The sequence below is a fragment of the Haemaphysalis longicornis genome, unplaced genomic scaffold (assembly GCF_048455015.1).
Source record: "Haemaphysalis longicornis isolate Haplotype H1 unplaced genomic scaffold, Haemaphysalis longicornis Haplotype H1 scaffold_12, whole genome shotgun sequence".
In the NCBI taxonomy this organism is placed as follows: domain Eukaryota; kingdom Metazoa; phylum Arthropoda; class Arachnida; order Ixodida; family Ixodidae; genus Haemaphysalis; species Haemaphysalis longicornis.
In genome coordinates, this window is record NW_027526225.1 from 87,135,460 (window position 1) to 87,149,959 (window position 14,500).

A 14,500-nucleotide genomic window follows, 5' to 3' on the forward strand; every position below is an offset into this window, starting at 1 on the left:
CCGTCACGTGCTTGGAACATCTAGTCGTCCAATTCAGACAGACGATGCTTTTCACTACGCAGTTTAGGAAGTTCGATACGTGATACGGCATTTATCTGCTAACTTCTGTACTCACCCGAGTTCGAAGGCACCTAAAAAGCCAAAACGCTCATCCGATATACCATACCGGCGGTTTTAATGTGAAACATGCGAAGCAGAGGTGTAAATGTGGGTTCTACCAGAGGCCAAAAGTTTTGGGGTTGCAGGATTTTCTTAACGAGCTGCCAGCAAATACATTTCAATATATTCCAATTATGCGGTTTAACCCACCTCGACCGAGGTGCACAAAAAAGGAGGGCTTCAGAATCCCTGCGTGCATTTCCCCCTACATCTCGAAAGCAGCCACCACGGCTGGTTCAAACCTGCGACTTTGGGCTCAACAGCACACCTCAGCCGAAGTGGCAGGTATTTTGATATACTATTTGCTTCCAAATGTTCAAGTATCTTGAAGTCCGAAATATGATTGACAATCATTCCCACTGCATGCACTAGCTCTGATCAAGGCCATCATCACAACAATGAACAGCCATTCCCACTGCGCACACAACTCCAGAAGACACCAGAAAAGAAGCGGGTGAATAGTTTATTCGTTCTCTTCCGAACGGAGCCGCGCGTTTGCGTTTGTCACTCTGATGGAGAGCTGCTGTGCCCTTTCGACGAGAGTCTTGCGCTTCTTGGAGGACACACCATGCGCGATCTCCGCACAGAACCTCCGGTTCATCATCATCAGCATCTCCATTTCCTGGAAAGGCAAAACAATCGGTTCAGACATTTGCGAGACACCTACAACAAAGTGCCAAAGCTGCGATCAACCACACAGGCGACTCAATGTTCCACATAAGCGTTGTCAAATTGGACCCCTTCCCAGGAGGGAAGTGCGGCGCCAATGATTTTTGCCCGGCGGAAATAATGTTCGAGCACCAGTAGCACCGCCGGCGCATAAGAAGAAACGCACAACGGTGACTCTTTTGGCTCGTTCCAAAACATGGAAAAATTTTTGTGAGCTGATTGTCTCCTCATGGCTCTGACTGTAACCCACTGCTGTTAAAGGCCAACTGCACTCAAAATTTCGACCGCGCGAAATCACTGTTCCTGCATAGTATGACTAAAAAGACCGAGATGTACGAAGTATGACGCCTAAAATGTGCGTAATTACGCCGCAAGCGACCAGCAAAAATCGACGATTTTGTAAACGAAACTGGTCAAAACGCGGCCATTACGGACGGGCAGGCGGAAGTGACGTGTGAGCCGTCGGCGCGAGCGGCCAGATGGCCTGGCCTGACGGCGCGAGCTGTGCGGACCGTGCGACGCGGCCGGCTCGGCCAGCCAGGAGGAGAGTGTGAGCGCGCGCGTGCGGGGGTGTGGGAGGCGCGTGGAAAAGCGAGCGCTTGTCCCGCAAGCACGACACTATTCGTGCGCTCCGACAGCAGCAGTAGGCATGATGTCGCGACGACACTCGGAAAGGAGAGAACCGTACGGTTAACGAAGCCTCTTCGGAGCCATGAAAGCCAGGCGTACCGGCGCGAAATACGAGTTTCCCGGATTCTCACGCTGCGAGGCAGGCCCATCGGCCTGGACGGCTGGCATGTCACATCCGCTAAATGGCTGTTTGCGCTACACGCCGGCAGGTGCTTTGTCGTCTGCAAGGGCGTTATTTTGAGTGCCTGAAACTGCGTAACCACGCATTGCACAGAGCTACCGGTCGCGTTGCAGTAGTTCTCATGGTACCTACTACACATTTCTAAGGCATTTAGCCAGGGTGAAATTTGAGTGCAGTTGGCCTTTAATAAGAGCATCCTAAGAAATTTGTAACTTCAACGCTATGCATTTCTCACTGCAATTCAAGCCAAAATTAAAAGAAAACTATAAAAGCCTGTGCAGAATTACGAACCGTGACCTTAACACTAGTCCAAAATTCATAAATTGCACTTAAAATGTGCGTTTGAACAAAAAGTCACCCAAAAGGTGGTGCACGACTGAGCCTGGACAAATACATGGAAATGTTTACCATATAAACCGAGGTCGAGTTTTTCTCCCACCAAAATCCGCACGGAAGTCACCCCTCGTCCTATAATGCACGCTGGAAACAAGGTGCAAGTGCATGCGCAACAAAGCGCACGCATTTAGGCAGCACGATCCATCGGCATCATTCTCTTGTACGTACTGCTATCTCTAGTATTTTTCTTTAAGGTATTCTCCAGTTTGTATTTTTTTACACGGCAGATGTGTGCATGCGTGCACGCACATGTCTGTCTGCTCAGAGGTAAGTGTAAACTTTACACCAATTCGCTGCTGCATTTCAGATTAAAACGACAAGAGTCTTGAGGAGAACGGGAATATGGTGGCCCAGCACCAGATCGGCTATTTGGAGAAGAGTGTGCGGTACTGGTGAAGCAAGAAAGACAAATTGTCAGTGTGCAACCCCCGGAAGAGATCATTCCGTGGACCTCACGCAGAGCACCCCGACCTGGAGAACAAAGCGGAGGACTTCGTTCACGAACTTCACGGTACAGAACAGGCCATCCACTACAAAGCAGTCGAACTCGCGCATCACGACAGTCTTCCTCGGCAGGAGTTTAAAAGTTCCAAGACCGTGGGTTCATCGTTTTATGAAGCAAAAGAAATTTGCTCTTCGTCGGCGGTTATCCATCTGCCACAAAAACAGCCCGACTCTTATGAGACAAGCTGATCAGCTTTCAGCGATACGATACTCATCTTCGGAAAGAACGTATGTTTTCTGATACAAATTAAAAACAGACACTGACCACGAGTGTTTATATATATATATATAAAAAAAGACGTCTGTGTCCGTTTTTAATTTGCATCATGCGTTTCTCTGACCAGACAAGCTTCCGTCCAACACTTGATTTTAACGAGTTTCTCCTGGAGCAAAAACCAGACGCAGATGAACCCTGGTTTGGTTTAACATTCCTTCACCCATCACAGTCCGGCAACGCAGGGTTGAGGAGGTTAAGTTTGTCGCAACATGCAGCGAGAAGGCCTGTTTCACTGCAATGCTGGCGTGCGCAGCCGACGGAAGAAGCCGCCTCCGTTCACCAGCTTCAAGCACTAAACGATGCCAAAGAAGCCCTTCCCTCGGAACATTACCACTGCTTACAATGAAAAGGGATACATAGGTGAAGCCCTCACGCTTGAGTGGATCCACATGGTGTGGAATCGGCAACAACGCGCACACCTGTGGCTTCCAACCATACTTGTCTTCAATGAGTTTCGCGGGCACCTAACCATGAGCATCAAAGAGGTCCTCCGTGACGCAGCGGCACACCTCGCAGTGATTCTAGGGCAACCTCCACCCTTCAGCCATTGTTCTGAACAAGCCTTTTAAGGACCGGCTCCTGGAGCTGTACAACCAAGACACCTACGACCAGGTTGCAAAGACCATCACTTGCAACTGTACCCAGTTGGGCATGCTCCTCTCCGCAGTTGCTTCCTTATAACGCGTTTTCACAGGCGCTTAAACAAGTGCTCCAGCAGCAAAGTACTTGACGGCACCGAAGATGACTCTGACGACTCAATGTTCCACATAAGCGTTGTCAAATTGGACCCCTTCCCAGGAGGGAAGTGCGGCGCCAATGATTTTTGCCCGGCGGAAATAATGTTCGAGCACCAGTAGCACCGCCGGCGCATGGGAAGAAACGCACAACGGTGACTCTTTTGGCTCGTTCCAAAACATAAAGGCAATTTTTGTGAGCTGATTGTGTGCCGACTGTAACCCACTGCTGTTAAAAAGACCATCCTAACTTATATTAAACTTTGACTATAAGAAAATTTTAAAGGGACCCTGCAACACTCTTCAAGCAGTGGAAGTAAGCCTGCGCGATGTTTATATTAGAGTTCCAGGACCACCCGAGCAAAATATTACACGTGCACGTGAAGCGGTAAGCGCACAAATCACCGTGAAAGACGTGGAAAAACCAACCACTCTCTTCAATTCTCCTCATTATGCACCCCTGGCATGGCCTCTGCGACGTCAATCGGGCCACGGCTGTCTGTCCTATTGGCTGTCGCTGGTCAACTTCGCAGCTAAATTCTGGCACTTCCTGCGAGGATCAGCCATTGTTGGCGCTGTGTATGAACCTCTTCTATGTCTGAACCTGTCAGCATGCTTTTGGTGTTTCTTTTGTTTTGAGTGCGCGCGGAGTTTGAGTGACGAACTAAATATTCCACTTTCAACGAGTCAACGCGACAACAAACGTTTATTGCTCCAAAAACGCCCTACCAGCCTGAGCGCTTGCTTGCGAGCAGGCCACCATGCCTGCTTTCTTGTGGCACCAGACCAGAAATAGATCCATCCACATTGCGGGGAAAAGGACGAAACTCCCCGGCCTGTGACATATCGAAGGCCGCCGAACAGAACGCCGCGCGCCGCCCCCCTCTCCGAGAGAGAGCGTGCAGCTTGTAGCGTTGTCCGCGGTTGAGTGAGAGGGAACATTTATGCGCGATTTTTCATCACGCGCAGTTTCGGTGATAGTGAACGGATTTTCATTATTCTTGCGGGAGGACATCGCTGGGACAATAGACTTTACGCCAAAATACATTCCGAGTAGTCGATGGTAAGTGTTGCAGGGTCCCTTTAATTTCAGTGCTGTGCCTTTCTCACTGCAATGCAGGCCAACATTTAACTGAAAACTATAAAAGCCTGAGCAGAATTACAAACCATGACCCTAACACTGGTCACAGTTTCATAAAGTGCACTACCCTTCAGCCATTGTCCTGAACAAGCCTTTTAACGACTGGCTCCGGGAGCCGTAAGAGTGTGGCGACAACCAAGATACCTACGGGCTTCTGCGAAGATTAACCCTTGTGACCGTACCCAGTTGGGTGTCCTCTTGGTGTTCCGCTTCCTTATAACGCGTTTTTACTAGCATTTAAAATGTCCTCCAGCAGCAAAGCGCTTGACGGCACCGAAGATGACTGACACACCATCAGTGAAAAGCAGGCGTCATTGGATGACTCTGACAACTCAGACAAGCGAATTCACCGGGAGTACTAGTGACAGCCGCCTAGCAAAGATAAATATCCTCACTGTGGGTGCATTTCTCATGCACTTCTCCAAAGAATTATTTTGTCAACTTTTCCCACTTTAAGGTAGGTGGTCCACCTATATTCCAGTTTATATGGTTAACTACCATGTTTTTCTTTTGATGCCATTAGTTCTGAACACAAAACCAAGCCGTGGCCCACCACAACAAGGCTGTGTCTTGTTTGTGCTGATTACACAGACTGCAAACCTCGTTTTCAAAACCAATCGATGAAGCTTTTCCCATGACGACATTCACTCGCACCTTTCAAATCGTGAGACAAACTAACGCCAATCTGCAAGGAAGCTCTTCAAACGGACAGCTTGGAAGCACTTTTCTGACAATTACTTTCAAAAAGGACATTTCCTTCGCCAAAGCCTACAGCTAGCTAGAATTAAATTACATCATTCCCTTGGCATCAAAGTGCCAGAACAATTTTTGCTTTACTCTTGACTCGATACATTCAGGAACCATAGGAATGCAACAGGATGTTCATGAGGTGCTTTAAGCTTGTTTCAAAAAATTCATATCACCAAGCTTTGGGCAAAAAAGGCCGCTGTGGAACCAAACGTCTCCTACAACTTCTACAAACCTCTATGTACGCACCTAACAGCGTGCATGCAGAACATTGGCTGGGCTGCAACAGTAGGCAGCGCGCGCACACTCACCCGCATGTTGTGAACGACCACCTTGCGGAAGCCATTGGGGAGAATGTGCTTGGTCTTCTTGTTGCTGCCATAACCGATGTTGGGCATCAGGTACTGGCCCTTGAAGCGCCGCCGCACCCGGTTGTCAATACCTTTCGGCTTGCGCCAGTTGGGCTGCAAGGAGGGGAGAAAACGGCCACGGAATGAGCCGACATTCCAAGACGAGCCAAGCCAGAACAGTCTGCCAGACGCGAACTAGACAAGTGCACGGACACACTTCACTAAAACGTAGGAGAAGCTTTTAAGGAGCAAAAGTTTTGCTACAGGTGGTACACATTAGACTTTCAGCAACTTGACGATGCCACCACGACAGGAGCTATGTCACGAAGCAATGGAAGTGTTTGGGCGTGTTGGTTCATACTTCCTACAAAAAACAGCGCTCAAGATTGGACACCAGGAAGGAGGCTACGGGTGTGCTGTGAGCACTGTGTGTGTAGACTTCTTTGTGTCTCAACTTGAGCGCTGTTTTTTTTTTGTATGAAACTGTCACGCCACAACACTGTTGTCGTAGTGTTGCACATCGTGCAAGCAACCACTAATAATCATTCTGGCTACGTCGATTCCATCACAACATTACGAAGTCCTTGCCGTGCCCCCTAACACGCTCACCAGAGCCCAGCGAATAACATGAGGGCGATGAATCCAACACATGCAGATCTCTCTAGACATCAGCTGCCCGACAATTGGCATTCCGATTACCTTATTTCTGGCCCAAAGCAGTCAGCACTAGGACTGATCTATGGGGAATGAAAGTTCACTCAGATTGTCACCGCAAAAGAAAAGTTGATAGTGTTCAGCTGCACAAACCAAGCTACAAAAGAGTGCCGCATCAAACCTCACAGCCACCACAGCTTTAGCCAGTGAATACAAGCATGTCACCTGTTGCAGAACACACATTCCCTCTCTTGTGATGTTTTAGTGCGCATTTCTACCGCATCCCATTTATAATTAATAGTGGCTACGTCCCTTAAGCTCCATAATCTAAACCCCCTTATTACACTCCCACAGCCTGCACGGGGAAACACCTGAATTTCAACAATTCGTACACAACAGCTTTAAGCAAATGAGCCCACCTAAACTTTAGCTATGTGGTTTCTGAAACAGCTGCGAGGTGTATATGCAGCACCCGTATAACATCCCAACTGCTTGCAATTCTACATCGCAGGTTTCGGCCCAGTTATACAACTGCACTCTTGTGCAATCTAAATCCAAAAGTTTAAAATTCGTTTGCCAGTAAACACTACGGCATCGTCTATCCCTTCGGCACAATACACCAGTCCTGCTGCCTTCCTCTCTACAGAAACCATCTTTAAACCTTTAGAAACGTAGTGAAACTGGAACTGATATGAGAAGTGTAAACTTGAATTACCGCCAAAAGCACACACACAACATTCTTAAAAGGAGCCAAATTCTTCCCGCACTACAATAAAGATCATTTGAAAGGATTACTCACACGAAATTTTCAGGTTACATTTTCTTCTCGCTGTTATGGGTGTCTACCAGCCCACTAATCATAGAAGGGCACATTGTATAGTGGATTGCAGTGTAAATAATTAGCCATATCACGGGAGCCCTGACGTCGGCAGTTTGGGGCAGGTGCAGATGGTGTGAAAGGTTATCTGTTGTGAGCTTTCTCGTGTGCGCAAAGATTAAAATAAATTTAAAATACACTATACTCAACAGTTACTGTTGAAACTTGCTAGGAGATACCTCTATATACAAAGGAAGTTATTTACATAGCTATCGTAGCTTTGAAATTTCGTGTCAGTACTTCAACACAAACCCAATGGAGCCAAAATCTTTTCACACTTCAACGCTCGTTCCACAACAAAGCGTAATGCATTAAGAGAACATAGGTAATAAGCAATAATACGCAGCGCATGTAGGCCGTTTTGTGATCGGCAGGTCATTAAACGGACGGTGCCGACGCATAAGCGGGCCATTTGGTGTTCCGAGCATTTAAGCACCCACTAGCCACACGAAGCGCATAGGCGACTCTATTAGCTCGGGCAAAGTAGCGCTACAGCATTAACACTGTGCCACAGGGTTTATAAAATGAGACTGACAGGAGATCCATACGACTGCTGCAGCTCATGCACCTACACAGCAATGATGACTGCATTAGTCCCCACTGTGACATCTGACTACAGTGGGTACAAGTAGAGCGACGGCCTCGGTCCCTCCCGACCTTCATTTTTCCGTTATAACGCTTCTCCTAATGTAAAAGCGGACTACGACGCGCTGAGAGGGCCTTGTTATCGACCGAACCCAAGCGCTTACACATCAGCACTCACCCTTAGCTTCACATATCGGTCACTCTGGTGGCGGATGAACTTCTTCACCCGCTTCTTGACCACCGGAACGGTCTTCAATGGCTTGATGGCCATTGTTTAAACTGAAAGGTAAATGCGACAACCAGTGAAAATCACATGGCGCAACGCGATACCCCACACGCATGCGAGAAGTTAACACACATCCAATACAGGGCATAGGACACCAGGAACTCCTTGAGCTGCTTCCTGGTGCCTTCGCACAAAGCTTTGTGGGCATCTGAGAAATGAATGTCGGCCGTTTCGTGATCGGCGGATCAATCAATCAGACGCTGCCGACGCATAAGAGGGCCATTCTATCTTCGAGCATTTGAGCACCCGCTAACCACACGAAGTCAACGCATGACTCTGGCTCGCCTTACACGGCCTACAAGCATTCAACTGCATCTTTTAAAGCGATTATTAACAGTCGGCATGCGACTCGTCCAAGCACCCCCCGAACGCCAGTCACGTTAACCAGCACACATTGGTACAGTAAATGCAAGTGTGTCAACAGCGTACCGAAAAAAATAACGGCTAAGAACGAATCCCCAACACTTAGTTATTTATTCGGCCACATCTAAATGTTAAATCACCGAACAAAAGTTAATAGATTTGACAAGATTGGAAAGCACCAAAATACGCATACCTACCAGCACTCGCCGCGAAGACCAAAAAGACTCGTAGAGCGCATGCGCGAACGAAGCTACCGGAAAAGCACGTACGCCCCCTGTCGTGTGTCATTCACACGTTAAATGCGCGGCTCATTTGAAAGTGGCTAGCAAGCATGAAGAGAAGAGAAGCTGATGTGTCCTCTTGCCCCATATATCAAAAGAAGCTCAAGGCACGGTATCAACACTAGTAAAAAATATTAGGTCCGGACAGTATATTGAATGCCCTTTAATCGAAGCTGTTTTACTGTACGTCGCTTTATCGATTGACGTTCTATCTGAGCTGTTTTACTGAATGTTGCTTTCTGATTGATTTATAATTGCAGTTATCTATATATCTAGCCATTAATTTTACTTACGACGACGCATTTTTAAGCCACTTCACTAAGTTATTCCTTGTGAGTAAGAACCTCCTCTCTATCAACTTGCATGTTGCATTCAAAGCATTCCACCTTGGACCTTTCAAACAGTGAATTATTTCCGTAACTACTACCCCCCTTTCCGCACCCGACAGTAATTTTCTGGCACGTGTAATTTTTTAAACCGGGGCGGGGACCATCGCTGTCCACGGTGAGCAAAGCACCCCTCAATTCTAACTTTTTGTTAGGCTAACGCAACCTCCGTCTTAGAGGAAGTGTGCAAATTGCCTTCTCCGCACAGCCAATTTTTCCCCTTCAAAGAGTATCAGCACGGCAGCGAGGAGGGCGCCTTGTTGTACCCCCCCCCCCCAAAGTAGGCACCCGGATCCACGATACAGATTTACACAAGGGCACATATGAGAGCATTCCGCAAATAAGGATTATTATTATTATTATTATTATTATTAATTATTATTTGGCAAGCTTGCTTGTTTCAGATATGTGTAACCATGTAACACACATTAAAAAATGGTTCAGAACAGCCGACGACGACCATGTATGGCATTGGGAAAGGGCAGCAAGCTGCTTTTGCCGGCAACGAAAACATCGATACTGATCACACTGCATAAGGCACTGTCCCCTCTTCACCCCGTGCAAACTCGCTACAGCACGCCCTTTGTTCCTTTCCACCCCAGGCACACGGAGGGTTACGTGGGTTTGAATTTCCCTCTGGACTGAGTGGACTGAGTGCGACACAATGCCCGACAGTGAGGCTCCTCGACTTACAGCCCCACACAATCCACAGACTGTCGCTCTAGTAAATTGAGGAGACCCCTTGTTAGTGCAGATAAAAAACAAGGCTAGTCACTGCTATTTTATTCGCTGGTCTTTACACATTTACGTTTATCCCACAATTCCGATCCCCTAAACGCGGACGTGCCGCAAAAAGCAACAGGTATTCTGTTTATAGTGCAACAAGTGAACCTTCATTTCTGAAAACTTTCACGTCAATTTTTCTGTGTTCTAAAGTACTAGGTAGCCCAATAAACTTCTGTGTCGTTTCACTTTCCTTTTCCTTGGAAAAGGGGGAAAGATGTGTAGTGAACAAAGAGTCTGCTTTCCTCAATTCGAACTGTTATTTCCACTTGACCACTTAAATAATTTTACAACGCCTATTGGAGCATAAAACCGAATTTCAGCTCCAATGCAACCAATTTTTGAGTTTCCGCTAGGGTTGAGTTCACCAGGGTTGAGCCAGGGTCAGCTGGTATTTAAGGAACATTTATCCAGGTGCATGGACAGTAGTTGGCCGAGGGTTTCGTGGAAGGGATCCTGAGGGTGTGACCTGTAAACTTGCATCAACAGAAAATAAGATCTGTACATAAAAAACAGAAAAAACAAAGATAGAATTGGGTGCCAACTAATTTTTATCTGGAAATGTTTCGCTGCGTTATGAAAACATGCACAAAAGTCATTCTATGGTTCTGTATCTGTCTCAGCACCCTGTTTATGAATTCGCGAGAATTGCACCAATTAACGTCGCGCAATTCGGAAGGGCTGTTTTACTCTGCGCATCTAGTTGGTACTGCAGTACCTCAGTAAGTGGCATGAAGAGACAGACATATAAGGCATGCTTCTGCCTGAAATGAGACTAGTTTTTGTAGGTAATTGGTGCTTAGTTTAGATGCAATCCACTTGCAGCCACGGCAGAGGTTAAAACTTCAATATCGTTCTCTATTTTCAGGAACTACGAAGAGAAGATAAAATTTTGCTTTGCTTAAAAGGTTGCCTTGGTGGGTAGAGAAACGTGCCAAGTTTATGAAAAAACAATGACGGAAGCTCACACGAAGGTGCAAGAATTGAAGGTGGTGAAGCTGTACGCAAGCATCACGGCCATCACGACGGTTTAAGTTCACGATTGCAGCCAATTTGCTCCTTCTTCGCTGCCACAAAGACCTTTACTACATACATCATTGTTGCTGTAAGTGTGAGCTCCTTTCATTTTTTGGAAGTGATAATCACTGGACGTCACTGTGGAGGGGCGTACGCTATGACGAGTCTTTCTCGTTCGGAGCAAGTGTTGCCATGATTACAGCGAACGCTGGAGTTTTTTTGGCTTATCTTGGCCAAGCTCCCTAAGTGGGTACATGCTTGGCTTGACAAACGTGCGCAGGGGGTGCTGGGAGGTCACTACGAGGCGCGCACACACGAACGCTCGGCATTTACTTGGTATTTTTAACTGCAGACAGAAAAAATTACGATTTGCTGAAGAGCTTCACCAGGCATTTCTCAATACAGCTGAATGATGTCGACTGAGCGACGTCATCTGGCCGCCTGCGAGGATTGACTGATGCCGTTAAAAACAAACGCATGGTTGACAGGGTCATAACGACGTGTACACGTGGCCCCAATAACAGAGTGACACGACAGCGCCATTCAATGTACTCTGGTTGTGTGCTGTCAAAACCGAAAAAGTTATCAGGAACCCACACTGACAATTCTGTATCGCTCTATGTAAATGCAAACTTGAGCTTGAAATGCATCTGGAACAAGCATGGTACATGCGGCAATGCCATCACAAAAGTGAGGCGCTCAAACGGAAGGCTTTACTAGGTTGAACACCCAGAGACCAATTTTCAGTTCCTGCTGGACTGTGCTCTTTGACATTTAACAGACATACTAACTTTACGTTTTCCCCTGCTCCCCTACGTATGTCAAGAAAATTTTAGCACGTAATGTGGGTTAGAAAGCGACCAATTGCACAACTGTCCTCTTAAATGCAAAATTCTTCAGTAACAAAACCGCAGCTTCGTACCGAACTAAAGTGAGGTATACCCAACCTTTCAAATAAATTGATTGATTGGTTGATTGTACGGTTTAAAGCGCTGACGCAGCGCAGGCGAGGAGGCTTGCCGTAGTGGAGGGCTCCGGATTAATTTTGACCACCTGGGGATCTTTAACGTGCACCGAAATCTCGTACTCACGGGCGCTTTTGCTTTTCACCTCCATCAGAAAACCTTTAGAATAAAGCTAACTTGCAAGTCCTTTTCATGGCCCCTTTAAAGTTGCACAAGACATTTTCTGCCAGTGCTGTTGGCTTTCCACATCCACAGCCTTCTTTTTCCACAGTCCCACCTTGGCCACCCAAACATAGTCGTGGACAAATCAAACAAGGACATGAATTTGAATGCAAGCACACAATATTCTATATAATAGTATTTCGTATTGCTGGAACTACGAGCCTTTATTTTAGGCGAGCTAGTTGGCGCCTTGTCTGTGTCTACGCTTTTCTTCTGGTCCCCGTTGTTTAGCGCCTCAAATTTATTCAGTATGCAAAAAAATTTTGCGTCTCAATTAAGCCTTCTTACATACTTTTCGAAGACAAAAGCCTGGTGCACTACTGTGACAGGTACCTTTTATACACACGTCAACTCAGTAGAAACACTATTTTTACCTTCATTAATCTGTCTTGATCCCACTTTACTAGTCATTACTATCACTTATCGACCATTAATCCATCCCAATTGATTGTACTAGAGGTAGTAGTCCCCGACAAGACAACATCCCATGTTGTTCGTGTGCGCCAACCTCTCTTGTGCAGCGAATGCGGTATGCGCCAGGAGAAGGACTATTATGCGCCAGACGATGATGGTAGGTGCAAGGTGCTGGGCGCGAGAAGAAAGAAGCACGACCAGTATCGCGCGACTCGGAACGAGAGCGTGCTCTAAGAGAACATGCCAAGACATCAGCCTTCGCTGCCTTGCTCATCTTTGGTCTGCGTCTCTTCAAACGTCTTGCTGGACATCATTTAAATCTAAATCCACCTTAGTCTGTTATAATTCATCTTAATCCCACCTTGCCAACTATCGGACACTAATAATTAACATTGTTAACGGTAAATCTCGTTAGACGGCTGGTCTGCTTTGTTGCATTCCTCGCCTTCCTTGGCTCATGTGGGTTTTTCGCATCATTCACGTCGACACCGAGGTCATTTGGGGTCAACCTCCAAATGAGACAAAGGTCTAGGCATGTGCACTTTCGCCTTAATAATTTGACCTACATAACAAATGGCGCAGTTTGCTTTCTAGTTCACATTTTTGTGTTCACATTTCGCACTCCAGCAGGAGCCTAGCTACAAAACCACAACTGCCTCATTGACTCAATCTAGTCCAATGTGAAACTGCTGGCACAACCCATTCCACAACCCATTCCAGAGTTTCCGTGGCAACGTGTCCCTTAGGCCACAGGATTCATTGCTACTGTTAATTGCATTTAAAACTTCCCATGATTTAAGATGCGCCTATAAAAGGAGATAGAATGACCATAAATACCACAAAGCCTTCAAGCAACATAGCTGACGAACCTCGCCCAGTCTTCATGCCCTTAGGAAAACTAGCACTTAAAAAGAACTGCAAGGTACCAGCATACTAGGTAAGTCCCTCCATTGTTACCCGATTCCCAGTCACTGTTCTAGAAAAGGGTGTAGCACATGAAATTTGTGTTTATAGCAACAACAATGTTACTGCTAAGCACAGTGTTATGCCCAAATATTTCGCGATGATAATTGCTTTGCACCAGGGTTTTACTGTATGACAAGTTCAAAAGATCTGCCAAAATAATATAAAAGCACGGAAGTTGATAGAGTTGGGAGCACACACTCTAGTGTAGGATTGAAAACTCTTGTCAGCTTGCTAAGTTTTTCCGCCCGCATGCCAGAGTAATTGCAGAATAGTAAAAAAAAATTCTATTACTTGCCAGAGCGAATGCAACGAAACATTCGTAAGTCCCCAATATTCAGGACAGTTGTTTTTTCCAGGAAGTCACTGGTTGCATCGAGAAGTCTAGTGCAAGTTTAACGTGGCAAAAACGCCCATGTGTACGAGATTTCGGCGCACGTTAAAGATCCCCAGGTGGTCAAAATTAATCCGGAGACCTCCACTATGGCGCGCCTCATCGCCTGCGTTGCGTCGGCGCGTTAAACCCTACAATCAATCAATCAAGCTAGTTTAACGTGAGCTATGCTGTGGGATTACCAATAAGTCGAGTCTGCAAATAATAGTTTGCCACAAAATTCCGGACTTTTTTCACGGGGAGAGATCAAAAACTTGAGTGAATCGCACCGACGCCTCGCCTTAACAGAACCACATGCCTATCCATTGTGGTCAATCAACAAATGTAATGCCAATGGAAAAACAAGGGGCTGAGCAGCGATTTCCTTTAATTCAAGCCAGACGTTTTCCTGCCTCAAACATAACAATAACGTGCTGCAATATCCCTACCCTGATATACAGAGGCCACACAATTATCTGGCCTCCAAGTAGCAGTATGCGCGATTTTGTGTTTGATATTCTTGCATTTTTATTACACGTAATG

The 14,500-nt window shown here is 46.5% G+C and overlaps 1 protein-coding gene across 3 annotated transcripts; it reads right to left on the reverse strand.

The window, feature by feature from the left end:
* Positions 1-606: 606 nt before the first annotated feature.
* On the reverse strand, positions 607-8,805 carry LOC144162933 (large ribosomal subunit protein eL32-like). 3 transcript variants are annotated; one of them, XM_077693663.1, is made up of 4 exons: positions 8,751-8,805; positions 8,083-8,183; positions 5,750-5,902; positions 607-781 (listed from the first exon to the last, which is right to left on the reverse strand). In XM_077693663.1, the coding sequence occupies exons 2-4, from the start codon at positions 8,173-8,175 to the stop codon at positions 623-625; spliced, it is 405 nt and encodes a 134-aa protein (XP_077549789.1). In that variant the 5' UTR covers positions 8,176-8,183; positions 8,751-8,805; the 3' UTR covers positions 607-622. The 3 variants fall into 3 exon arrangements, with proteins under 3 accessions (XP_077549789.1, XP_077549791.1, XP_077549790.1); XM_077693665.1 differs by having other exon boundaries at positions 8,747-8,771; XM_077693664.1 differs by having other exon boundaries at positions 8,620-8,763.
* Between the last annotated feature and the right edge of the window lie 5,695 nt (positions 8,806-14,500).

Coding starts and splice junctions, on each gene's coding strand:
- LOC144162933 (XM_077693663.1), bottom strand. CDS start 8,175: ATGGCCATCAAGCCATTGAAGACCGTTCCGGTGGTCAAGAAGCGGGTG. Junction 5,903..8,082: donor ACCGATATGTGAAGCTAAGG/GTGAGTGCTGAT, acceptor CCCTCCTTGCAG/CCCAACTGGCGCAAGCCGAA. Junction 782..5,749: donor TGGTCGTTCACAACATGCGG/GTGAGTGTGCGC, acceptor TTGCCTTTCCAG/GAAATGGAGATGCTGATGAT.